The sequence below is a fragment of the Schistocerca serialis genome, chromosome 4 (assembly GCF_023864345.2).
Source record: "Schistocerca serialis cubense isolate TAMUIC-IGC-003099 chromosome 4, iqSchSeri2.2, whole genome shotgun sequence".
Taxonomy (NCBI): domain Eukaryota; kingdom Metazoa; phylum Arthropoda; class Insecta; order Orthoptera; family Acrididae; genus Schistocerca; species Schistocerca serialis.
This window is the reverse complement of record NC_064641.1, coordinates 548,849,120-548,877,111: the sequence shown is the minus strand read 5'-3', so window position 1 is coordinate 548,877,111 and position 27,992 is coordinate 548,849,120. Positions and strand designations below refer to the sequence as shown.

The following is a 27,992-nucleotide window of genomic DNA, read 5'->3' as shown; positions in this document are numbered from 1 at the left end:
ATTTCTAACAGATACGCGATTTCCTGCCCACCACTAAAGTAAAGAGTAGTGGACACTGGCGAATTATTCTGCGGTATGCTCGTTCGCATGTGTTTACAGTGGATTGACGTGACGTGACGTGACGGACAGTGTGAATTGGCCGTTGCAAAAGCTCGGACGTTAATATCATTCTACAGTAAAGGAAGAAGGAAAAGTTTTGCCTAATGCCAATATATACGTCACCATTAAACAAACTTCCATTTCTAAGATATTTATTTATTTATTCAAAGTAATTTTTATTCCTTTCTTGCTGTCAAATACTGCACCACTGATTGGCCGAAACCACAAACCACATGATACGAAGCAAGTAAACAGTCTAAACACTCAATTGGTAGGCGTAGGAGAATAGGAGTGTCGTTGAAGACTGTATCGGTCATCGGAGTTATTCTGTCATGACTGGAATCGTGGATTTACTTGCATGCAACATTATAGGTATTTATTTTTTTGCGATGGATTTAAGTATATACAGGCTGATGTCGGGGCAAAGAGGGAAATAGGTCATAAAGTGATTAGTTGCTGTAATAATTCTACTTAGCTGTTTTATCTTCCTGCAGAGCGAGATAGTAACGGTGATGTATTGTGGACATGGACATATCCGTCCATCACGGACGCGCATCAGCAACAGCTGATGATAAGAAAATGTGGCCTGGACGGCGATCACGTATCGCCGCAGCCGTTTGTATTCGGTCGTTACGGGAAGAACTGGTATTATATCAACTGCACCGAAGTGTTCGAGTCTGACAATCTACCAAGGGTCTGTTTTCTCATTGACGTTTGTAGATCTGGTACAAAATCCGAAAGCAACATGCTTCATGATTATTTGTACTTCAGCAGAGAGACGTGGATCAACGTACGCATTTCTTTATTTCCAGTAGCTGAAGCAGTTTGCCTTAATCTTATGGGCTAAGGACTTGAATCCGGAGAAATACGAGACATTATGTAGAATACTGAGTAAAACCTACTGCAAGACTGGAAATCCAGCTGTCATGTTACAGCTATATTTGTCTGTAATCACGAGAGGATCCTGCACCACGGAAGAAAATGGAACTTTTCTGGCAAAGGATTTTGAATCTAGGAAAAACATCCCACACACCATGCTTAAAGGTTGGTAGCTATTTAGTCATAGATGGCAAGAAAAATAGGCCTAGTATATAATTTGAATAGAACTGCGTTGTTTCCAATATCATTAACTTTGTTTTTAATAAATGTCTTAAAGGGAATTCTATATGGCCACAAGAGCACTTTTCAGTATCTTATACTGATCATGGTTTTGCAGTATTATGGTACTGCACTGGGGATATTGATTTGAAACCCTGCCTAGCCATCCAGATTCGTGTTTTATAGTGTTTCTTTAAATCAGCAAAGCAAATTTCAGTTCTTATGAAAAGGACAAGGTAAATTTCCTTCTCCAATGCAAGTAGTAGCTCAGTTTCTTATGACATTGCTGTTGTTGTGTTTTAGGCTCTAATGATCCTTCCCTTCAAAGACTTGTCGATTTCAGTGAACACTCACTGTCAGCAAAATAAGACGCAACAACGAGTGCTGTAAATGTAGTTGATATATAGTGGATCTGGAAACAATTACCTACATAACAATGTGATAAACATAATTGCAAAGATCTCCAAATACTGTTGCACAGTCACAGCAGGTGTGATTGCCAGAAGTACAGAAAATATCAGTGGTGTTACAGTCTTCTTTTCATTTTGGTTCAGGCAAAATAATAATTATTGATGCGTGTTTGGGAGGACTGATATTAAAAGGACAGCTTTATTATGTGATAATTATGTATATGTGTCAAAGAGTAAAACAATTAGTATATACATTGGTTTTTGTTTGTATGTCTCCTGTAACTATTTTTTTCTTCAGTGTAACAGTTTGAGAAGTATTGTACAATCTGTTCTTCACAACATACATGAGCAATCTCCAAATAAGGGAGGGAAAACAAAGAAACTACATGCACACATTAAATCTTGTCATGAGCACACTGGTGCATATGTGATCAAGATTTTCAATTAGTTCACAATAGATTCAGCTAATATATAGTGTCTTAGCTGGCTTCTTCCTCTTGTTAACATGATTGTATCTTGAAGACAGTTTCTTTCATTTGGTTGCCTTAGTGTGGCTTTCATTTGCACTATTAGTTCCTTTTGGTTGTCTGCCCTTCCAAGGTTGCCAATAGTTCTGCAGTGAATGTTGAGGATCACTGATTTTGTGTACTGTACTCAAGACTTGGCTATACTTATTATTGTTGATGTAGCTGTAGAACATAGCAGTTGTCCTCTGGGGATTGCAGAAGAGTAATCAGGATTCTCCATCTGTTTTAATACATGCAGAAAAATGGGTGTGTATAAGAGCAAAAACTCCTAAAATCAGGAAAGAACTCTGTATTATAAAGAGCATTTGTCCAAACTCACACCTTGCCACCTGTATTTGCGGCATCCAAGTCAGTGAACAGCTTCACATTTTGTTGTATTCTATTTCAGAAATGTCGAATATACAGACTTCTAAGAAAGAACATTAATGCCAATGGTTTTCAACATCTGTACCAAGGTCCATGCTGCTACTTGTATCAACTAACTGTTTATTGATATACCCAGACTTTGCTCATTAAAGATAAGCATTTCAAAAATGTCACCAAGCAACTCATGCTGTAGTTAGCAGATTAGCATTCAAGAGGACTGAAGTTCAAATATTTGTCTGATGACTCACATTTCGGTTTCTTAAAATTGCCTATGACACTGGTGGGTTGATTACTTTGAAATGGACAAAGTTGTGTTTTTTCCCCATGGTTGACCTTTCGCAGCTTTTACTGAATCTCTAATGACATTATTTACACAATAAATGTTGAATAAGATGTAATTTCTTTTTGTGTTAAATAATTCATGAGAGAGGTAGTGTTATAATACTGTAGTCCCATGTCGACAGTTGTGAGGAATCAAATAAGCTGTGTTGCTGGAAAGGACCTTAGGATTAACTAAAGCCTTCAATACCACTTCGCCAACTTAGAATCAGACTGTCAGTTTTCAATCTAATGAAGGCCTCGGGATAAAGTACAGATTAATATTTCACAACTACTAAGGTTTTGTATTCATTCGCTAGCGCTGACAACTCAAAACTAAATTGTCATCTGTGAGCCTATGCTATACCTCTTATAATGCCAGTCTGTCATCACAACCTATGTTTCAAGATATCGGTGGAAAAAATATTATCAATACTCTGTTCTTTTTTTGGTTTGCTTATAGGCATCACAAGCCACATCATTCTACCGTGGAATGAAACCTACTAGCTGGTTATAAATGAAGTGCAGCTACTCTTAGAGCTCCAGTGTTGGCTGCAATTATTGTATGGCAGCAAAACTTGGAGGATATGCTAATGAGTTAATGCAGACATGGTACATGCTGGAAAAAAAAATTAGTTCCAAATTTTGCTGCCACGTCCAAATCTGGCTCTGTGAATGCAAGAAAGACATACATAAATGTTTCCAAACGTAATGGATTAGGGACAGGACGTGGCCAGAAAAGGTAAAATAAATGCTCCATCCATAAAACAATGTGATCAGCAGTTGCTTGCAGGAGTTCCAGTTGAATCTAAGCGACCTGTTCCTGTACACTGGCTTTCAGACCAGGTGGAGATTGAATGTGCCATGGGTAAATGCATTCTTTTAGATATCCCCAGAGCCAGAAGTCACATGGCTTCAGATGAGGTGATCTTGCAATGCATGCATCTGGGAAACCTATGGAGACAAAACGTTTATGGAAGGTTTGCAGTAAGTACAACTTTCATTAGGCAAGGGACACAGTGTGTTGCCTGCCCCATCTTGCATGAAAACAGTGGTTTCCTCAGTTTTGCTCTTACAAAGCAGGAATCACATTCTGTACAAGTAGGTCTCAGTGATGTGCAGATGTCACGGTACACCTGACAGATCCCCCTGGATGTATTCTCTTCAAAGAAGAATAGACAGTTCTTATGAATCCACACCACATAGTCACATACAGTGAGTGTAATGGATCTTCATACGCAGCATGCGATTTAACAGTACCACAAATTCGGCAGTTCTGTGTACTCCCTGCACCTTGTAGTGTAAAGTATGCCCCATCCCTCGACAGGATATTGAATGGCCACGTCATCAATTTCGATCCATGCCAGAAACCAAGAGAAAATTTAGAATGTTGCTGCAGATCATGAGGTTTCAGTTGCTGCAGCTTTTGGATTTTGTAGAGGTTAAATAGACCACAAAACTTTCTGTACTGTTGATCAGTGGATGAACAGTCCTCGTGACACTGCAAGCACTAGCACACACAGGGTACGTGTTGTATGGTCAGTTACAGCAATAGCAACCTAGTCATTAACTTCCACCGCGATAGCACAGCTCCCTGTTCCAGGTGCCACACCAAGCTCAGCTGTGTTTTTGAATTTCATTATCATCTTTAAGTCATTTAATGACATCTGGTGTCTCCTCAGACATTCAGTTGGTGATACTCTCACTGCAGCATTGTAATTGCCGCCATTCACATAAAACAGTTTCACACGGTCTCTCTTCTCGAAAGCCATACCATTCACTCATGTTATGGCTTGTCAAATGACAGTGTCGATATCATACCTTCATACAGTGTACAACACCAGATTTGCATCTGGCGGCAAACATTGAAACAAATTTTTTTCCAGTGTAGGTTCTGCATAAAATTCATTAGCATATCTACCAAGTTTTGCTGCCTTACAATAATTAAAGCCCCCACTGGACCTCCATAAATAGCTGCACTTTTATTATAAGTACCCTGTTTATCTGGTTGATAGGTTCAGTTGGTTCGGAGTTATACATACGGATGACATTTGCTTCATAGCTTGAGATAGTGTCTATAGTAGTGCTGTGGAGTATAAGTAGAATGTCAGAAGCTCACAGCATGACTAAAGTTATGTGTAAAGACAGTGTTAAACATAATTATTTTCTTCCTTTAGATTGGCAGTGCATCAGTGTAGGTGTGTTAGAGACAAAAAAACTGACTAGCCTACTTGTTTTCGGTACTGAATGTCAAAGCTTTCAGTGTTGGTAGCAGTTTGTTTCTTATTCTTCACGATTCCTTTCAATATATTACACAGCCAGAGATAGTGGTTACATGAAATTGTGGAAGCAAAGTTTAAATTGAACAGCTAGCAAAGAACTACAAAACACACTTGCATCTTGAGTTAGTTGTGAGGCTTGAACATGAGAAATTTACTTAGCTTTTTGCCACCAAAGCTACTGTGTTTTACAGTTCTACAGCAGCTGTCACATATTGCTGACCATTTTGTTTCCAGATGCATTATGGTTGGGATACATGGGATTAGATAAATTTATCATAAGAAACATTATATCTGATATTCTCATACTGGGTACTTAAAACTAGCTGATGACACACCTTCTGTTCCCATTCCATCTTTCACGAAGTGCTCCCAACATTGCCTGAGCTCTGGTTCACACTGAGGTGATACAATATGTGGTTCAATATGTAATGCGACTTATGATACAACACAGAAGCAACCCATGTTGGCAGAGTGCCTAGGGATACACGTAAGTGACTTAACTGGTGCACATCAGGATGACAGTGATATGATATAGCCATGTACCTCTATCGTGACACCCAGTGCAATACGCAATGCTGTTTCCTCCACGCAAGTCATCGTACAGTACACGATAAGGTAAATTTCATCTCATTCAGTGTGCTTAAAAAAATGTTTTGTGTAGTGAAGCAGAGGTACATCTGTCTCTGTAGTTAATTTCTAAGGATAACTTTTCCTTTTTGAGTGAAAGATTAGTAATCACTGTTTGGGATTTATGCATGTTCTCCATTATGCAATCTTTATCATAATCTGATATCACAGCTTGATAATGCACTGATTTCTTATGGTTATTATACATAGTTATCATGAGCCTTCACAAAGTAGTAAACCACTGGTCATATTTTGAAAAGTCTGCAGTGAAAATGCAGTTGCAGGCTAGTTTATGTTTGGTGAGTTTTAGGTAATAGGATGCTACATACAAAATTAACTAACATAACAAAACCTTAAATCAAAAACTTATGAAAATGCACTGGGAGTCATCAGCTGATGATGGTCCCTGTTTTTTTTTTTTTTTTAATGCTTCCTGTGTAAGAGAGAACTGACAGCCAAGCTCCTATTACTTCTGAAAGAGCAACTAAGTGAAGCTCAGGAGGACACTGGGATTTTTCTTATCATGGGCTTCTATTTTTTCACATACTTTGTCTACCCCTCACTGCTACCTAGTTGAGGTTGACTGCTCTCTCTTCAAATCCAGCAATGTTTCTCCTCAATACTCCTCAAACTGAATTATATACTACTTTGTGAAACTGAACATTTATAAAAATACTGTTATAGTTTTATTAATTTGTTGTCATTGTTTACATATGCACCACATTGAATGAAGCACCATAATAGATTATCTTACAAAAGTTTAACTTTTCATATGGCATTTTTATCACCATTCACACTTCTGCCAACTTAGCCTATTGCTGTGAATACCCCTCTGCAGGAGAAATAGCAAGTTGAAAATTTGTCTCTTTCAGGGTAACTGATACTAGTTGCTCCAAAAAGGTGGAAAGTCTGGACCCATTCTGTAGAATTTGTGGAATTATTCATGTTGAGAGACCCCACAAGAAACTACAGCTGAACAATGTTTTGATGTATATAGCACTGAACTAATGCACCCAGTATATCCTTTATTTTTACAGTTTTGAGTTCTGAATAATAAGCCGCAATAATGTCCACTGAAGAAGAGCTCATGATCGCAATTGTAGCTGAAATAGAAATGTGATATGTGATTCATGCTATCATGTAGCTTACGGTATGGTGAGTCGCATTGTCATATTGTATCATTCCAGTGAGAAAATGAGTCACAATGATAAGTGTTGCATTGTACGACCTTTATTGCAATGTGTCATATCGCATATTGTATCATCTTGATGTGAACTGTGTCTTACAAAATACAGTAGTAACAACTTCTATCAAGAGTTCCCCAAGACACTTTCTTTATACATTCATAAAATAATGCTCCACACTATTAACTAATCCTGTTGTATTTAGCAATTAGAGATGCACTTGTTAGTGAAAACTCTTGTGAGCTGGACCAGTTTAAGGCCCAAGAGACACAAGTGAGCACTTGGAGCCCCAAGCAAGTGGGGGTGCCAGAGGCATCTGTGGAACAAAACTCATATACAAGGTGTATCATAATTGGTCGCACAGACAACCCATCTCCACACTCGCAAAACTTGAATTTATTTTTGACAACCGTACTAAGAGGTCAAGAAAAGGCAACTAATGAGAGAGGAAGGAAAGAAGGGACGCACCAAATGATATGTCGCTTGTGGAGAAAAATGGATGGGGGGTTACCAACTGATATATCACGTGTGTGCAACAATGTTTTCGAACCAGCCCTGCTTATATATTTATATCTTGTAGAAATCTTGATTAATGTACTTATGTTATCCCAAAGCATTATTTTCATTCTGGTGCTGGAAAGAGATAATACCTATACACAAGAAACGTAGTGCCAGTATTTTAGATTGTTAACTGTTGGTCATTGTGCATTTAGCCCCATCAGTTATGTCTCACTATGAATAAGCTGGACGAAGTGTTACTGGAAACTAGTGTTTTATTTTCTACTTTGAAAATTGCTGTTGTAGCTATTGGGCATGTGTGAGCAGACCGAAAAAGTCTCATTTCAATTGCAATTATGTTTTTATTCAGGGTCAGCCAGAGCTCCATTGACCATCTTTCAGAGGTGATTCAGGTCTACCTTCTGAGTATTTTGTTGTAAGGCTTCCACAGTCTCCGTTGTCTCCTTACACAGTAATAATGTACGTGATTTATTGAGTATGTTAACACAATCAACCTGGTTTCTGTGAAACGACGTTAAGGACAGCGAAGAAACCTGTGATATGCAATAACCAAAATGTACAACACAGGGCACTGCAACAATCCTCAGACGAAACATATACGCTTTTATTACAGTGTGTACAATCTAGTCTGTTGGTGTACTCTACGGCAGGCAACAAATGCTTAACTGTTCCCTTACATGTATTGTTAAAAATGCCGTCCACCATGATCACAGCAGTGTACAGTGACACACTATTGAATGTCTTATGTGCTCAAGAATTCTAGGAGTGTGGCGTACTACCTCTGTGGTTGCAAATAATCCTAACAACCAGATCTGTCATAGTATCGACCAGATTCTCATAAACATGCCCCCAGAAGTAGTCCATTGGCATCATGTCGGGTGACCGAGCCGACCTTCACACACGAACCATCACGACAAATTCATTGTCATCCAAAATGTACTTCAGTGTGGTTCATAACATTGAGCGCAAAGTGTGCTGGTGCTCCATCATGTTGAAATCACGTGAGCTGATGAATTCTGAGTGGCACACCTAGGAATTGAGGGAGAACATGTTGAAGGAATGTTTTGTACATAAATCTGTTCATTGTGTCTGGAAGTAGTTAAGGTCCAGTCACAAAATTGTTTACAGTAAAGGTCTGTATCATAAAAGTTATATAATGGACTCCCCCCCCCCCTTTTTTTGCGTTTTTCTTAGTTTATATAAGGTATATGTACACAATAGGCATCAAAATACTCATCAGAGAGTTGTCCATTATTTGGTACAAATTTCCTGAATTTTCCATGCATCTTTAGTTTTTTAACAGAAACTGCATTAAATATGTCAAATTAATTTCAATATTGCATGAAAAATAAACATTTGGATGTGCTACAGGTCAACCTGTTAACACAACCAAGGTATCATCTCTCAACCTAACCTAGACCTTGGGCTGTGTTACAGATCCGTGTGTCATTGCGAGCAAGATTTCTGGGGGTTCCAATACAACACTTTAGCTAACTTATACATTCACAGCAAACATCTTTTGATAGAATTGAAACACCAATGCATGTGGATTTTCGCCGTCCCATACAGGGCTATTCATACTGTGAGACATACCCTCTCTTGTAAACACGGCCTCGTCTGTAAATAACATGGAAGCAGGGAAACTGGGGGTTTCAGTAAGAACCAATTTGCAAACTCCACCCAAAATGGGAAGTTCACTGGCTGCAAGGTTTGGATCTTCTCTGATTTGTAGCAAAATGGAAGGTCTAAACCAGAAGCTCAAGTGACTCTGTGACAGTATCAGATGAAAATTGCTGGACCTCCCTTTCCGTTAATAGGTCAGGCGTGCACTACACACAGGAAGCAGCTTCTAGGGTAGCTGACTTCATGTGGCAAGCATGTGGGCCTTTTTTAGGTTGGAGGAACCCTTCTTGGAATCTGCAATGAGTTGTCTGCCAAAACCAAAGAGACATCAGCCACATAGTTCTCGGAAAATGCTCGTCCTTGCGGATCAGGTATGGGAAAGTTTAATATGGTAGTAAACTGCAAGAGTGTCAAAGGACAGGTCAGTGGGTTAGTATCATGTATTGAAGGTTATAATGCCCAGACAGCATTAGGAACAGAAAGTTAATTTAAAATGGAAGTAAATAGCAATGAAATCCTAAGTTCAGATTGGAATATTTGTCATAAGGATAGGTTAGTAGCCAGTGATAACGGCATAATTATTGCAGTAAAAAAATTGATAATATTTAGCGAGGCTATCACGGATTCCAAATGTGAATTAATCTGGATGAGGTTAAGTGTCAAAGGTTGGTCAAAAATGGTAATCAGATGCTTTTATAGATCTCCTGGGTCAGGATCTGTAGTCTCTTCAGAGGGAACGTGCAGAATATCATTAATAACTTTTCTGATCATGCCATTGTAATAGCAGGTGACTTCAACTTGCCCGGTATAGATTGAAAGAGTCGAGCTTTCAAAACTGGTGCCAGGGACAGGGATTTGTGTGATATTATTTTGAATTTCCTTCTCGAAAATTACTTCATGCAAATTCTTAGAGAACCAACTCATGAAGGTACTGTCTTGGATCTCCTAGCAACTGACAGACTTGAACTTATAAAGTCAGTTAACATAGAGGAAGGGATCAGGGATCACCTGTGATAGCAACTTTACAGGTTTAACAAGGAATGTTAAGAAAGGTAGGAAGATGCTTTTGCTTAGTGAGAGTGACAAGGCAAAAATTTCAGAGATTCTGAGTAGTCAGTATAAAATATTCAACACTGAGGATATGTAGAGCACAAATGTAATAAAATTGAAAAGCATCATTCAGTACGCCTTAGACAGGTATGGTCCGAGCAAGGTCTTAGGGTATGGGGCTGAGCAAGGTCTTAGGGTTTGGGGAAGGCCCACCATGCTAGAAAACTGCTAAATGAAGAAAGAGGACTTGATCACAGATTCAAGAGAAGTCAAAACCTAGCTGATGAACAAAAGCTGAGTGAAGTGAAAATGAGCAGGAGGAGAGCAGTGAGAGAAGTAATCAATGACTTTGAAAGTACAATTTTCAACTGATACAATTAAAAACCCTAAGAGGTTTTGGTCTTACATAAAATCTGTAAGTGGTTCGAAATCGTCTGTTCATTCACTCAGTGACCAAACTGGTACAGAAATGGAAGATTACAGGAGAAGGCCGAACTGCTGAATTCAGTCTTCCACTGCAGAAGGTCATGATATGGTCCTGCCTTATACTCATCGTACTAAAGTCAAAATGGTAGATACTGAGATAACCGATTGCACAGTGGAAAAGCAACTACAATGAGTAGTGGAAAGGCATCATGTCCACATGTGACAACTATAAGTTTCTACAAAGATTTCGCAAAATAACTTGCTCCCCTTCTAGCAGCAGTTTATTGTAGATCACTGGATATGTACGTAGCAACTGGAAGAAAAGTACAGGTCATTCCCATCTCAAAGAAGGGTTGTAGGACAGATGGACACAATTATACACCTTTATCATTAAAATCTATATGTTGTAGAGTTATGGAACAAATATTATGCTCAAGAATTATGACTTTTGTTTTGGAAAAATAAGATCTCCTCTATAAAAATGAGCATGGATTCTGCAAACAGAGATCTTATTAAAGTCAACTTGCTTTGCTCCTCCGTGATATTCGTAGCGCTGTAGACAGTGGTGATGAGGTTGATGCTGTGTTCCTAGACTTCAGGAAGGCACTTGTTACCATCCCACACAGCTATTTAGTAAAAACAAAAATACTGTCTTTCTGAGTATTGGACCAGATTTGTGACTTGGTTCATGAGTTCCTTGCAAATAGAACTCAACATGTCACTCTTAATGGAATGGAATAGACAGATGTAAAAGTAATTTCAGGAGTATCCTGAGGAAGTGTGATAGAACCATTACTGTTTGTAATGTATTTAAATTATCTAGTAGAAATGTTGGAATTCCTTAAGACTGTTCACAGATGATGCAGTAGTCTATAAGAAAGTAGAAACACCAGAAGACAATATCAGTTTGCAAAATGACCTACAAAGGATTAATGAATGGCGCAGTCTTGGCAGTTGACCCTGAACGTAAATAAATATAACATATATACACACACATGTAGGAAAAGAAATCCACTACTGCACAAAAATGCTATTGCAGACAAATTGTTGGAAACAGCATCTGCCCTAAAACCTCATGGAGTAACTATCCAGAATGACCTGAAGTTGAATGACCACATAAAACAAATATTAGGAAAAGCAGGTGTTAAGCTGAGATTCATAGGGAGAACCTTAAGGAAATGTAACTCATTCTTGAAGGAAGTGGCTTATGAGGTCTTGTTCAATTGATTCTTGAGTAATTTCCATCAGTCTGGGATCCGTACTGAGTAGGGCTAATATGGGGGATAGAGAGAGAGAGAGAGAGAGAGAGAGAGAGAGAGAGGGGGAGAGATGATGCAGTAAAGAGTTGCACGTTTCATCACATGATTGTTTACTCATTGCGAGAACATTGCAGAGATGGTCAGCAAACTACAGTAGCAGACATAACAAGAGAGGTGTTATGCATCACGGAGAGATTTACTATTGAAATGTCTAGAGAACGCTTTTCGGGAAGGGTCATATCGGAGCGTTCTATACTAGTCCCTTCGAGATTCTTCATGCTGAAGCCAGTGAATTGCCACTAACCTACTGGCGCAATATACTGCTTTGTCGGTATACCTGTCGGCTATTGTCAATGCCCGACCACCCGTCTTATCGTTCCTTTTTTGACGACTCTCTCGACTGTCAATACGGGTTGTATGTATCTGCCCTGCTACCCCCTGGAGTTCACTTTCGCCGCCTCCTTCAGCAACTTGATTTTCCGCTCCCTGCAACCTTTAGAGTGGGCGAGAGCCAGACTCCACCTTGGCTCCAGGCTCAGGTTCACGTTCACCTTGAACTCAGCTCGCTAGCAAAGGAGGTTACCCCAGCTTCGGTATACCGCTCGCAGTTTGTCAAACTTCATTCGCAGTTCATTAATATGATCTTCATTTATACAGATGGCTCTAAGACCATTGACTGTGTCGGGTGTTCTTTTATTGTCAGGGCACACAGTTTCAAATACTGGCTCCATGGCCATTGTTCGGTCTTCACAGCTGAGCTATTGGCCCTCTATCAGGCTGTTCTTTACATCTGCCGCCACCGACATTCTGCTTATGTCATCTACTCTGATTCCCTGAACGCCATCCAGAGCCTCAGTGATTCGTATCCGGTTCACCCTTTTGTGCACCGTATCCAATGCTCTCTTCAGCAGCTGGCGGATGACAGTTCTCCGGTTACCTTTCTGTGGGTTCCTGGCCATGTCGGTATCCCTGGAAACGAATCTGCAGATGCTGCGGCCAAGGCTGTGGTCCTCCAGCCTCGGACAGCTTCTTGTTGTGTGCCTTCATCTGATTTTAACAGGGTCATTTGTCAGTGCATTTTATCACTGTGGCATGTTGATTGGTCTACACTTACTGAAAACAAGCTTCGGGCCTTGAAACCTCTCCCCATGGCTTGGACGACCTCTTCACGCCCTTCTCGGCAGGAGGAGGTCGTTTCGGCCCTGTTACGGATTGGACACTGCCAGTTCAGCCACCACCATCTGCTGACGGCTGCACTGGTGCCGTTCTATCCATGTGGGCAATTGCTGACGGTACGCCACATTTTAATGTCCTGTCCAAATTTTAATACGCTGCGCATTGATCTTGGCCTGCCATGTACTCTGTATGAAGTTTTAGCGGATGACCCAGGAGCGGCTACTCACGTTCTTCGTTTTATCCACTTGACAAACCTGTCTAAGGACATTTGATTATGCTGTTTTCTTTTAATCCCTTGCCTGTTAATGTGCCTTTTATAGTGTTGTCCTTTTTAGTTGCTGTTTTAACATTGTGTCTCGCAGTGCATTCATAATTTAGTCTGGGCGCTAATGACCACTATAGTTGTGCAACCTAAAATCACAAAAAAGGGAAGGGTCAGACAACATATTACTTCCTCCCACAAATACCTTGTGAAATGGCCATGACAAGAAAATTCAATAAATTAGAGCTAATACAGAGTCTTGCTAACAGTCATTCTTCCCACATGCCATTAGTGAGTGGAACAAGGAAGGGGGGATCAGTTTGTGGTACTAGGAATACCCTCTGCCACACACTGTTAGACTGTATGATGTATATGTGGATGATACAGATGCAGACTTTCAATACAGTTTATCGGCTTTTATTCAGAGCTCATGCAACATGCTGGCTACTAGAGGCAGGAGTCTCACCAATTGTGTGTAACACATTCTCTTCTATATTAGGTGTTGTGTTCTAGCGTACCTCACATAGCCAGCAACTTACATTCTAAAGTGGAAAGTTCCAGTTCCTCATAGGCACCTACATACATATGCAAAATTACTGTGATGTGGTTGCTGTCAATCCAGGGACAGTTCAGTGTATTGTTGGTGTGCTGCTTTTCCATTGTTTACAGTGAACCCATGCAAGAGCTGCATTTCGGACCACTCTTCATCAGTAAGCCTGTCCATAATATTGCTGTGTATAACTGTTAATGCACAACTAACACCACCAGAAGACAAAATCCCCAACAGAACTGAGCAGTAATTGATGCAAACTTGTGCTCAAATAGAAGCGCTACATTGTTGTCAACATCAGGTACTGTGAGTGAATGTAAACTTGACACATAGTGCATACCGTCGGCGTTTGCAATGTTATGCGCTGTTTTCAGTGCAATACATGTTCAAAGCTAACTGGGGCAAGAAGCCAAACAAAATGTAATTACTATGTAAGAGACCACCAGTCACCATTTGTTCCTTGTACCAAAACACTTAGTAGATGACCCTGAACAAGCTCTGAAAGTTTATCGGTAGGGTTCTGGTACATTCTGTGTATACACTTAGTGACCTGCAATGAGAGTAAAATAATTTTCACAGTGTGCTCACTAACTTGTAATTACCTCTCTCAATTGCAGAGCTGATACAGACATTTGGTTTAGAATCAATATTAATATATACTGGCCTGCTGCTGAAGAAGAGGATCATTGTTTACCATCACAGCTTGGAAGCACTGTTGAAGGTAAGTCAAAATCAGCAGGTGTTCTGTGAGGTCAAAGTCCACTTACAGTGTCAGCGGCTCTTGCATTGCATGCTACTATTGGTAATTTGTTCCTGTTGGTCATAGCAAACCAGGTGATACTATGGAGTAGACCAGGAGTTTCTGAATCTAATGACTTATTTAGATAGAAGATACGAACTGATTACTTTTGAAACTATCATATATAATTGGATACATAAAAAAATCTACTCACCAAGCCATGATTACTTTTGTTTTTGACATGTGTAGCATGAGACTGTCGGTTTTTGATGTGGCTATTATGGTTATAAAGTTGATAACTGGTTTTCACGTGTATTGCGTGTATTGTATGTTCCTTGGGATATTATTTCATATTCCAATGTTATTGTTTGGTTCTGGGTTGGTGATGCCAGCAAATGTGACTGGAGGAAAAGTGGCTGTGGAAATGGACTGATCTGTTGCATAGCCCAATGAGGTTTCAGAAAACTTTGTGGAGGTTCTTTTGAAATGTCCAAACTTCCAAGATTGTGGTTATCCATGAACTAAGAGTGCAGTTCAAATTTGATGGAATAGTCTATTTTATATGACAACCTTCTGCACAGTATATTCCATTATGCTGCCATGTTATTTCATACTCTGCCCATTATGATGATGATCTTTATTCAACACTACTTTCTCATTGGTTCATCCGTCTTGTCTAATTGTTCATCTCATAATTCATTGTGTTTACTTCCTATCATTCACCACATAAATAGTTGTCAACTGCAGCACGTAATGCAAAAATTGCCAACACTATTGGTACATTTCTAACTTCTGTGAAGTAGTTAATCTGGAAGTCAATAGTAAGGAATAAATTTTTAACATGAACAGTAGCAACTTATTTTAACTAATTGTTTCACAGCACGCACCCCCCCCCCCCCCCCAAAAAAAAAAAAAAAAAAAAAATAATCGACACTCTTGTAATCACTTTGAAACTCAACCTGTTAACCTGTGAAGTTCTAAAATGAATGATTTGATATTTGAATAAAAATAGGGAGAGAATTTCTTTCATTAAAGACTCGTGCAGTTGGCTTATGCTCATTGTAAGTGTATGTTTGCCGGTCTGTCCATTTGAGAGACTGTCACATTTTAAGACACTAATGTTATGCATCAGCTTGTCAGGAACATATTTTACAATACACAGGTTTCAGATTTTTAAAAATTGTGTCCACCAATGAGCAGTGCTGTGTTGTAGTAATATCTGTATGGTACAAATAAGGTCATGAAGAGCCATCAATAAATTTTCCAGCTGCTGTACCATTAGTGGTGATGTGATGAACTTTGTACATATTTTATCTCGCAGTATTTGAGCAACTGCATTGTTATTTTCCTTGAATCTTAACAACACATTTTGTACAATTACAGTAGATTCAGTTTTGTTATTTGAGGGTTTTTTGTGAATGTGTGAGTTCATGGGAATGAGAATGGGCAGACGATAGTGATGGATTTTAAATTGTACTATCCTGCAAATGCTGACTACTAAGAACCGTAGGGGTGCGAAGCCTTTAATTACAGAGTACTGAGGATTAAGGGAATCAACAGGGGTAGATTCCAATGTCCAATCCAGACATTCATACTGTGCAGCTGTTAGTATCCTAGGCATAAAGTAGAAGAATAAATTTAATAGGGAACTAATGTGTATTTTAGACAATGTGGCGAGTTTATGTTTGCAACCCTCCAGGCCAGATTTAATTGCATCATGTGTCTTACAATGTCTCTCTGCTAAATGACAGCGTTGAGGGAAAAGTTGAGGCCTTTGGTGTTGCATGATCAAAATGCGAATGTGTTGTAATAACCCAGGTTCAGAGACTACTGGCTGACCTTGACCCATCGTTGTGTGTGGCACACAGCCAATTTCAGTGAAACAGTTTCTATTTGAGGTGGCTTGCCATATTTAGTCCTGAATTGTCTCTAGGCTGTAGTAGTAAATTTGGATTCATGAAACCGCAAACAGCACTGCACATACTGTGCACCATTATACGACTCCATGATTGTTGGAATAACTCGTTCACCTTTGCCATGTAGCGGGAATGTTGGGAACTGACTGTTAGGCAGGAATAAAACTTGGTGTGCTGCATTGAGTGCTGTATCAAACATTTCTGTAAGTTATTTACCCTTTTCACAATTAAAGGTTACTTTTGTATAACTAATTTGTACACACAATGTTATGAAAAGCCAGAAGCAGTGGTCATGTGTGCTGAGCTGCGTTTGCATGAATGTGTGTGTGTGTCTGTTTTTTATTGAAAAAGAAGGCCTTCTGGTCGAAAGCTTGTGTGTTTAGTAGCTTTTTTTGTTACGCATGTCTGTGTCTCAACATCTTCACTGTATGGCAAGTAGCAGTGTATCCTTTTCATAATATTGTCATTGTATCATCTTAGATTTTCCATTGTTTAATTTATAATTTATAAACACACTGTATTGCCACAGCTATTTTACGATGCACATGTTCCCACTGAGATGCCATATACTATATGGTTTCAGCATTATGGAGGCCCTTCACATTACAGGCATGATGTGAGTCACCATCTGAATGCAATTTACTGACAACATTGGATTGGGCAGGGTGGTCTGGTGCATTGGCCAGTGAGATTGCCAGACCTCACTTGGACTTGACTAATTTGTCTAGGGAAATGTCAAGACCCTGGTGTACAAAACCCCTATTAACAGTGCCGAGGAACTTGTTGCACACACCGTGAGCTGCTAGGCGAGTGTGGAACATGCGTGGTATTTTCCAGAACATCAGATCTTCCACCCACTGGTGATGTGAGGCCTACATAAAGATCTGTACTTGTAACTTTGAACACCTTCTTTGATGGCAACCACAGTTTATTTTGGTTCTTATTGCTTGGTCTCTACTGTACTAAGCATAATAAATAAGTTTTCTCACCCTGTCAATGTCCTTCCTTTCTTGCGTTTTGTGTGGTCAGTTCCACACCAGGAAAGCGTTTCTGACCATGCATTGCTATGTGATTTTTCCCATCATCCAAGTGTGCTCTCTCTCTCTCTCTCTGGCGTGTGCGTGTGTGCGTGTGTGTGTGTGCACGCGCACGCACGCATGTGCATAACTGCTGTGCAGAAACACTTTGTGTATATGATTTTTCTTTTTGTGCTGCAGTGGATCCGTACTTTCCCTGCTATGATGTGGCATCGAAAATCAAATGATATACTCCATCCATGGGTTGATAACACCCCTGAAGAAATTCTTGATCTGAAGGTAAATGCTTTAACTACTGTGATCACTTATGGAAACTGAATTTTAATAGTAAAACTTTTCTAGAACAGGAGTTATACTAAATGTCTTGAAGTGAAGAGAACTTAGTGTTTGTTTGATACGATAATGGAAAATCTTGGGTATGAACAATAGTTTTAAATATAAGTGATAGTTAAGACAACCACTACCAATAAAAATAAGATAGATTACTTAAGACAACCACTACCAATAAAAATAAGATAGATTACCAATGGTTCACGTTATGTTTATGTTTCTATAGTGTTTGTATATTACATTACAACGTACAGCTGATATTGCAACATATTTGCAGTTTGGAAATCCATTTTGTAGAAGGTGGACCCTACAAGCTGGGGGCAGAGGGAGTGTAATATCCAATTGAGTTTCAGGGGTAGATGTACAGATTTGTTATATGTTTCAATGTGTTTATGTATCACACATATTTGAATCATTTAAAGGTAGTGTTGCTGACAAAAATTTTCCTGACTCAAAATATACAATGAATGAACTGGTTGACAGGGAGGAGGTGCAGTGGGTTGCAGCAGTGGGCTGAATATTGCATTTGGGATGAAAGTTGCAATGCATTGGTGGCAAGTGGCGCAGGGCCCACCACTGTGTATGGCTGCAGGGTTTAGCTATGCAACAGTGGTTTGGTGACTGGTGGTGTATGCCCTGTTGGTATCACCCCATGGGAGGTCTCTCTAACTGCAACATTCTGTCCAGCACTTATTAGTGGGAGCCCAGGAGAAATGTTCACATAGTAAAAGAGAGGTTTAATAATGTTTTATTTTGACTATAACCGTAAGTTATGGGGATTTAAATTAGTTCTACCCCTTTCCACTGCAAGTTGTGACACTGTGGCTAAAGGTCATTTAGGCTTGAGCTATCCCTTGCCATTTGTATTTGAAACTACTCCTTATTCACTGCAACACTCTGTCCAGCACTTATTTATTCACTAGGAACAAAATTACTCATATAAAACCTAACAGATCCATTAAGGAAAGTTCACTTTGATACAAACATTGACAAGTATAGTGGTTTGTACAATTGTATTTTCTTGAAGTAATTGCTTCTCTAGATTGAAAATCGCTAATACACTCACCTTCAATTTACATTCATCATTCATAGTTGAAAGTCATACGAATAATGCTATAACTGCGTGTAAATATCTGGGGGGGGGGGGGGGGGGTCAGGGGCAGGGGCACGGGCACATGCTCATTGATTGCTGTTTGCTGTAGTTGCCTTTTGGCCAACACTCGGGTAAAATTTGTTGAGGCAGTTTACAAAGGCACCTTTGCAAGGGATATCTGGAAATGGAGGTTACAGTGGCTGTAGCTGTACCAAGGAATTAAATTTTTTCAGTCAGTACCGCTGTGTGGGGAAGAGGTTATGTCGTGGCAACGTGTGACATAATGAATACAGAATTTCACTTTCGGAAATACAGAAATTCATGATGGAGAGAAGTGGATGCCTGTCGGCGGTCTTTCAATCAACAGATGAGGTCAACCTGTATGCTTTTTTGCTGTGTGTGTCCCTTCTCATTTCCACTTCACTATCACATTGGAAACAATGGACTTAGGGATGTTTAACAGTGTGGAAATCTTGCGTACAGATGCATGACAAATGACACCCAATCACCTGACCGCGTTCGAAGTCCGTGAGTTCCATGGAGCACCCCATTCTGCCCTCTCATGATGTCTAACATCTACTGAGTCGCTGATATGGAGTAACTGGCAGTAGGTGGCAGCACAATGCACCTAATATGAAAAATGAATATAATAGAGGGAAACGTTACACGTGGGAAAAATATATCTAAAAACAAAGATGATGTGACTTACCAAGCAAAAGTGCTGGCAGGTCGATAGACACACATACACACAAAATTCCAGCTTTCGCAACCAACGGTTGCTTCATCAGGAAAGAGGGAAGGAGAGGGAAAGACGAAAGGATGTGGGTTTTAAGGGAGAGGGTAAGGAGTCATTCCAATCCTGGGAGCGGAAAGACTTACCTTAGGGGGAAAAAAAGGACAGGTATACACTCTCGCGCTCGCACACGCACACGCACACGCACACACACACACACACACACACACACACACACACACACACACACATATCCATCCGCACATACACACACAAGCATGTCTGCAAAGCAAGAGATGAAAAACAAACCTTACAGGGAGAACATTCAATGTCAATTCAGCGGAAGATCAGTGACAGGATGCAAAAGCAGTGGCTAATAACATTCACATTAGTAGCGTCATGTGAAGATGGTGGTGGTGCATCATGATGGCATGGACACCATGACTTTTAGACAGTGGTGATGGGATGGTGACAAAGCTCATACCATCACCTAGCCCCTAATGGCCATGGCAAGGCCAGGCAACAACAGTACTGGATGCAGCCTTTTATTGGGCAGTGGAACAGCAGCAACAGGCAATGTTATGGTGGGCAGTGTTGGCCTGGCAGCAGTGTGGTGGCTACTATTTGCAGGGAACAAGCGCAGGCCAGAGACAGCTCATACACATTTGATGTGCGTGTTAGCACACGTATGTGCTGAATGTGCAGTGTTGGTGGAATCCACTTCATGTGTGGACAGGGCCCACACATTTCTCAGCACTTGTTAAAACAAGTCAGATGTGGTTGCAGGTCATGCAAAAAGTTGTGCTCCGCTCTCAACTTTGCTCACAAATTATAATGGTGACAACCAGCCATGAAAGCACTACTATTCTGTATCAAAGGTGGGAACATATCCCACTTATGTGACACCAGTTTGTGCAGGATGGCGGGAGTGGGTTAGATGTGGGGTGTCCAGATCAGTAGGGTTCCTCGAAGTAACCAAGTTGTAGATTCAAACAACAATGCCAGAGGGTTTATTCATGATAAAAGGGGTCCAACGGAGGTGTCTGGGGAAGCAATCAACAACTTGGAAAAGTGGCCACTATAGCCAAAGTCCCGGGATGGCATGGGAGTGTGGAAGAGGACCATGTTAGCATGTCAGAGGCTGGTGTGGTTGAGAATGAAGTGATCATGTTATATCCCCTGGCTATCCACATCCGGCCCATCATGTGATTTCCCTCTCACACATCTATTGGCCAGGGAGTGTGAATGACATCCACCTAATGCACACCCCAATCAGAAATCCTTACCATGTGAGCAACAACAGGTCAGCAGCATGTGCTGAAGCCATGGGTGGACTGTGAACAGTTTCCACAGCATCTCAACTTGAAGTAAAGGAATGAAAGTTTTCAGTGTTTTTTTTTTTTTTTCTTCCACTACCCCTTCCAGGCAGGTGGCTCCTGTACAGTGCTTTGTTCCAATGACCTTGTTGATAGAGCATTAAATCCTAATTTTACTGGCTTCCCTGTGTGTGGTAAGTTTGCTATTAATGCAAGACTAAGTTTACATTTGTTACAATGAAGTTGCAAGCAGATTTGATATTTAAAAAATAAGGCATTGGTAGTACAGTATCAATGAGCCTTTGGAACATTTCTTTCCTGTGAAATACCAGGTGTAATAATGCATGTTGTGTTGGTGAGTAACTTTTGCACTATTAAGTGAACATCCTCCTTAATATTGACTTCATTTGAGTAGATCATGACATGACTTCACTTGTGATTTGTAATATAGTGGATGATGCATCAATATAAAACATGTAGTAACTCAGAACTTGCAAATTTTATGGATACAACAAGCATTGCTTTAATGCCAGACTGGAAGTGAAAAATGTGCTAATTTATAATTGAGAAAACCATCGATAACAGAAGAAGTGACGTGTCAGAAACGAACAATTGCAGTATATGATATATGTATATGATGTATGATATACAGAGTCTAATCATGTAGGTAACTCGAAAAGTGGAAAGATCTGCATTTAAAGGCATTTATCTGATCAAGAAAACTAAAAATTGCTGCTTATTAATCATCTGAATTCCTGCCCAACATGTTGTGCAGTCAGCAGGGATTAAATTACTTGAGAATTTTGTCAGAATAAATTACAGAATTTGTAAGTTACAACACTTTACTAATGCATACTTTGAGCTCCAAAGCAGATGACACTGATTACATTGATATTACTTGGGTTTGCACTTTGTGGGCCAGAACAGAGTTTTTTTTGTTTTGTTTCCAATTACACTAACAACGTACATGTATTTTTGTTGGCAGATGTGTGTCTGTAATTCCTGCATGGTAATTGTATTGGATGTGTGAATTAGTGGTTATTATTAAAGATTGGCTATTATTTTAATTCCTGTTCAGCTGACTGTTGGCAGCCTCTTTGCAAATATAATTGTTGATCACATTTTTCTTCTTCTTGCAGCCAGCATTTCTCATGATTATCGCAAATACAAAATTGTACACATTTTAGGATGAGTTATTGGATATAAATATAAATGTTAATGCATAGTGCAAATGATACATAAATGGGTGAAATCTCTTATGTGCTCATAGTTAAACTCAGTTTCACAAAATCTGCATTAATTTTTGTAGCACATCAGTTTTATGAATTCGGAACTGGATTCTCTCCCAGAATAATAAAGTATGCACTTTTATTATCTTGCAGAGTAACACTTACTATATAGCTGGATGCAAAGATAGTGCTGTATGTTCCCGACTGGATTTGTTTGATTTGTTAGTGAATCTCCCAGCTAGAGAGATTACAGTAGCGCCTCATGCAAAAGGTGAGTCTATAACTTCACTTTCATTGCTTCCTGTGTGAGAGCAAAATGCAACAGGTTTCTTCTAAATGTTTGATCAGTCTGATATTATGTTAATCAAGGGCACCCATACAATATTTTGTGATGATTGTGCATGCGTGCATGCCTAGTCGGGTAAGTATAGCTCATGATGTGCAGAGTCGCTGCTGAGCAGAGAGTACACAGAGGGGCATGGACAGGAGCGCGCATCTATGCATTGTACTATAGCAGGAGCTATACAGTACGCAACATGTACGAGGGTAATCCCAAAAGTAATGTCAATTTTTTTTATTTATTTATTTATTTTGTTGTTGTTGTTGTTGTTGTTGTTGTTGTTGTTGTTGTAAGTACATAGACCTGTTTATTTCTACAATGGTTTACATCAGTTTGCAGCTTGAACATTTAGGTATTTTTCAACATAATCACCATTTTTGTAGACGTTGTGCCAATTTTTGTATGCCCATGTCATACCAGCTTGCTGCCATGCTGTTCAGAAAGCTAGGAACCTCTTCTTTCACCTTGTTGTCGGAGCTGAATCGCTTTCCAGCCAAATGTTCTTTTAATCTAGGGAACAGGTTATAGTCACTGGGTGCCAAGTCAGGACTATAGGGTGGGCGGGTGGGTGATTATGTTCCACTGAAACTGTTGCAGAAGCGCAACGGTTTGCCAAGCGATCTGTGGGCAAGTGTTGTCACAGAGAATGTGCACACCGTTGCTCAACATTCCTTTACTTCAAGTTGAGATGCTGTGGAAACTGTTCACAGTCCACCCATGGCTTCAGCACATGCTGCTGACCTGTTGTTGCTCACATGGTAAGGATTTCTGATTGGGGTGTGCATTAGGTGGATGTCATTCACACTCCCTGGCCAATAGATGTGTGAGAGGGAAATCACATGATGGGCCGGATGTGGATAGCCAGGGGATATAACATGATCACTTCATTCTCAACCACACCAGCCTCTGACATGCTAACATGGTCCTCTTCCACACTCCCATGCCATCCCGGGACTTTGGCTATAGTGGCCACTTTTCCAAGTTGTTGATTGCTTCCCCAGACACCTCCGTTGGACCCCTTTTATCATGAATAAACCCTCTGGCATTGTTGTTTGAATCTACAACTTGGTTACTTCGAGGAACCCTACTGATCTGGACACCCCACATCTAACCCACTCCCGCCATCCTGCACAAACTGGTGTCACATAAGTGGGATATGTTCCCACCTTTGATACAGAATAGTAGTGCTTTCATGGCTGGTTGTCACCATTATAATTTGTGAGCAAAGTTGAGAGCGGAGCACAACTTTTTGCATGACCTGCAACCACATCTGACTTGTTTTAACAGTGGTCACACGAATTAGAATAGCCTGAGAGAGAGAGAGAGAGAGAGAGAGAGAGAGAGAGAGAGAAAATTGCCCGTTTGAGGTTTTTCAGTCTCACATACCTGTCAGCATTAATTGTGGTCCCAGCGATTCAGCTCCGATGACAAGGGGAAAGAAGAGGTTCATAACTTTCTGAACAGCATGGCGGCGAGTTGGTATGACATGGGCATACAAAAACTGCCACAGCGTCTACAAAAATGCATCGACAGAAGTGGTGATTATGTCGAAAAGTAGCTAAATGTTCAAGCTGTAAACTGATGTAAACCATTGTAGAAATAAACAGGTTTATGTACTTATAAAAAAAATAGGAGACCTTACTTTTGGGATTACCCTCGTACATTATGGAACAAATTGTATGGAAGTATGGATTAAACACATTGAAGATTGTAGGGGAATTGTATTCATTACTTTGAATCGTATCACATAGCACATATCAACCAATAAAAGCATTTTCACAAATATGAGAAAGATCAAAAGTCAAAGTGTAAATAGCTATTTGAACGAGTAAATTTCTTTCACTAATTTAGGTAATATTCTTCAAATCAATAAATATCTTGTACTACACACCTCATAAAGTAGCGTATATTCTTCCTCGTGATTCAAGCTATTTCCATTCCAAATTTCATCAAAATCGTTTCAGCAAGTCGATCTTGAAAACATAACAGACAAAGTTCCTTTCACATTTTTAATATTAGTAAGGATAAAACTAAAACTTTCAACTAATATATCTTTTTTCCATGATCAGATTTTTGTGAAATAAGGCCTGTACAGTGCCCCAAGGTACGCTGAAGTTGCCTGCGAAAACCTCATGAAAATTCATGAGTAGTTTTGTGTCTTCAGACAGACATGACATTTTCACAGTTTTATTATTAGTGCTGATGACAGAATGAGTGATGCTGTAGTTATGTTGATTTCCTTTTTAAAATATCAAACTGTTTGTTTATTTATCCAATTACATTACATAACGTATCTACTCACCAAGTGATGATGAGAGAGCACACACACAAAAAAAGGTTTTATGTATGCAAGCTTTCGGAGTCAGTGGCCCCTTCTTCTGGCAGAAGGCTTGAAGGGGAAGGAAGAGGGGTGAAGGAAAAGGACTAGTGAGCTTTATTAAAAGGGTTAGTGTTTGGGAAAGTCACCCAAAACACCAGATCAGGTGAGACTAACTGGATCGGATGAGAAGGAAAGACTCCTTTTCCTAAACCTCTCCAGTTCTTTTCCTTCACCCTTCTTCCTTCCTCTGCAACCCTTCTGCCAAGAGGAGTCACTGGCTCCGAATCCTTGCATATGTGTCTGTTTTCTCCAGCCACTGCTTGGTGAGTAGATTTGTTAAAAATTATTTTCATTGCTAAGTTGTTATATTAGATGAATAGTGTCATCAGTTTTATGTCCTCTAGTAATTACTCAATTCTTCATGATATCGTTAATCATGGTATCAAGTTTTCTGTTTTAAATAATTGTTACAGAAAGTATGGCTATGACTAAAACACACAAAGACATAGCAGTCTTCATGGTACAGCTGGCAGACCAGCCTAATATTACAGAAGCACAGATGATCAGAGAGCTTGCTGAAAAGACGAGAGATCTTCTACAGAATCTAAGGTACAATACAAATGAGATTGAAACACTTAACTTTCACTAGAAGCATATTATTTTAATTTTTCATTGGGGTATAAATTACAATTCACTTAAAAATGGAAAAACCTACAGAACAGAAAAAAACTTATATTTTGTGAATTTTTGTCGATCATGTTTAACACACAGTCTACATGTTAGCTAAATTTGTGTGTGAACAGAGCCCGCTTGCAGTTTCACTCAGTGTAGTAACATCAAGCTAGGCTGTTGCTAAGCATGTGACAGGGAAGAAATTTTTTTTCCTGTGCTTGACATTTTTGTGTTGTTGCAGATCACTGGCAACTGTAACTACACCAGATGGGAAGATGATGGTCTCAGTTGAAACACTCCGTGAGAAGAATTTTCCACAAGCATTGGACAATTTTCTTTTCAATCTTGCTGTTGCCGAGAATATGATGTTGCTATGAAATACAAAAATACATTTTGTTATGAACTTTATAAAAGCGTGTAACTTTATGTAGTTATGAAGCTTGTTCACAAGATACTTTGAAATGAAATTTGCTAGTTCCAACCATTTAATTACCACCTTTTTTTCACCTGTACACATCATCTGATATTCATATCAAAGAAGCTGGAAATTTTTGAAGTGTGTGTGTGTGTGTGTGTGTGTGTGTGTGTGTGTGTGTGTGTGAATGATTGTCTCACTGAATTTTACTTCTCATCGTTTGCAGTCCATACTGGAGACACAAAAAGGTATGCTTTCAGAAATCCTAAAAGCAAGCATTTTTCCAAGACCGCTGATAGCAAAAATGTAATTACTGCCTTCAGGGGTGACTGAATGGATAATTAAAATATCATACAATGTGCTGATTAGCAGAAAAAAATGCTGAGTTAAAGAATTAAATTGTTAGCTCAGCGATCTTCTTCTTTTCTCTCTCTCTCTCTCTCTCTCTCTCTCTCTCTCTCTCTCTCTCTCTCTCTCTCTCTCTCTCTCTCTCTCAGGCTATTCTAATTCGTGTGACCACTGACTAGCAACTGGGTTCCCACAGCACGGGTGGCAAAGGGTGTGCAAACAGCTGATGTACAGCAGTCAGGTGCTAGACTAGTAGCACAGTGCACTGGCTGTGAGCATGTGGGCAGATGTGGTCAGTTACCTTGTGTATGCACAGAGTGAGTGCAATGGACTGTCTCGTGGTAACCTGTACTAACAACGCCAGCCTGCAAGCAAGCTGAAGGATGCTAGGGAGTGCCCACACCACATGGAGCAGTGTTTGAATAACCTGTTCTGTCTTACAACACTTGTGTTATCTATCTGAACGCATCTTACTTGGGAGTGAATTAAAGTATGAAAGTTTACCGTAAGTCATGTTGCTCTACGGCTCATTCAACTGAAGTGCTATTAATGGAGATACAGATTTCTACTTAATGCTGTTACATGGACACAGTGATTAGAGGAAATGTATTGAAGATGCTGTTTTTGATCAAATAAAGATCCTGAGTCATCCTTATGATTTTGCAAAAAAAAAAAAAATAAAAATAAAAATAAATTTAATAATAATAATAATAATAATAATAATGGAAGCGTCCATGCATAAAAATCAGAGGATTCGAGTGTAACATGGGCTGCCAAACAACCAAAAAGCAATAGACATACTTTAATGGATTTTCATTTTGATACCTGCACATGAAGTTTGAGTCAAAGTGATATAAACAAAAGCACCTTAGTTAAGCTGAACAGTCAAGATGAATGAAGTCAGATATGTAAGCTGTATCTTGTGCACAGATTTTATATACACCTTAAATGACTATGTGCAAATAGTGTGCTCAAGATGCATTATGCAATGCAAATAAAAAAAATTTGTGTGTTAATGTTTGTGCTGTGCATTCTTAATATTTGTACCCAATAAATATCAAGCATTACTGCCATAGTAATAGAAAGAATGGAGAACAGAATGATTTTGCACGGAGCATGGAAGCGCAATCCTCCATATTAAATATTAGTGGGTGCTTTGTGCAAAGTATGTATTAATACTTGGCTATAAATATGGTACAGAAGTGGTACACACCGACTGCCATTGCTAACCACCAGATAGTTTTTTTCTGAGTATTTATTACAGAAATAATTTGGAATATTGCATGTACTATGCAACATTTTTAGTGTGTAAAGTAAAGATTTTGTAATCTCTTGGATTTTGGCAGTAAACTGTAATACATAAGAACATTATTCCAGTTACCACCTTAAACATTTCTGTATGTGAAATTTATATAATCTGAGCTCGCATCTCCTTCAGGATTGCTTATTAATGAGTGTTGCTCCACTCTGCCCAAACATGGTGGAGTTTCAGAAGACAATGAATGTACAGGCCTTATTTGAAAAGTTAAATCAAGTGTGTCAGATTCAGCTGATACAAATCTGTTATAACACTGAAACTGTGGACCTCTTTATGTATATATAAAATGATGGAAGTGGTCTAATAGTTCACAGTGGCAGAGCTACAGTTCTTTTTTCTTCAATTTTAACACCTTAATTGCCAAAGATTTGGACATTGAAACTGATGTAGATTATTTTAATTTATAGTTA

At 39.5% G+C, this 27,992-nt stretch overlaps 1 protein-coding gene across 1 annotated transcript; it reads left to right on the top strand.

The window, feature by feature from the left end:
- Positions 1–31: 31 nt before the first annotated feature.
- Positions 32–25,990, top strand: LOC126475275 (putative DENN domain-containing protein 10 B). Its single transcript, XM_050103024.1, has 8 exons — positions 32–471; positions 594–793; positions 915–1,143; positions 14,394–14,497; positions 17,649–17,747; positions 22,323–22,440; positions 25,303–25,438; positions 25,743–25,990. Exons 1-8 carry the CDS (start codon positions 432–434, stop codon positions 25,876–25,878), a joined length of 1,062 nt encoding a protein of 353 aa, XP_049958981.1. The 5' UTR covers positions 32–431; the 3' UTR covers positions 25,879–25,990.
- Positions 25,991–27,992: the final 2,002 nt, after the last annotated feature.

Coding starts and splice junctions, on each gene's coding strand:
- LOC126475275 (XM_050103024.1), top strand. CDS start 432: ATGACTGGAATCGTGGATTTACTTGCATGCAACATTATAG. Junction 472..593: donor ACTTGCATGCAACATTATAG/GTATTTATTTTT, acceptor ATCTTCCTGCAG/AGCGAGATAGTAACGGTGAT. Junction 17,748..22,322: donor AAGAAATTCTTGATCTGAAG/GTAAATGCTTTA, acceptor ATTATCTTGCAG/AGTAACACTTACTATATAGC.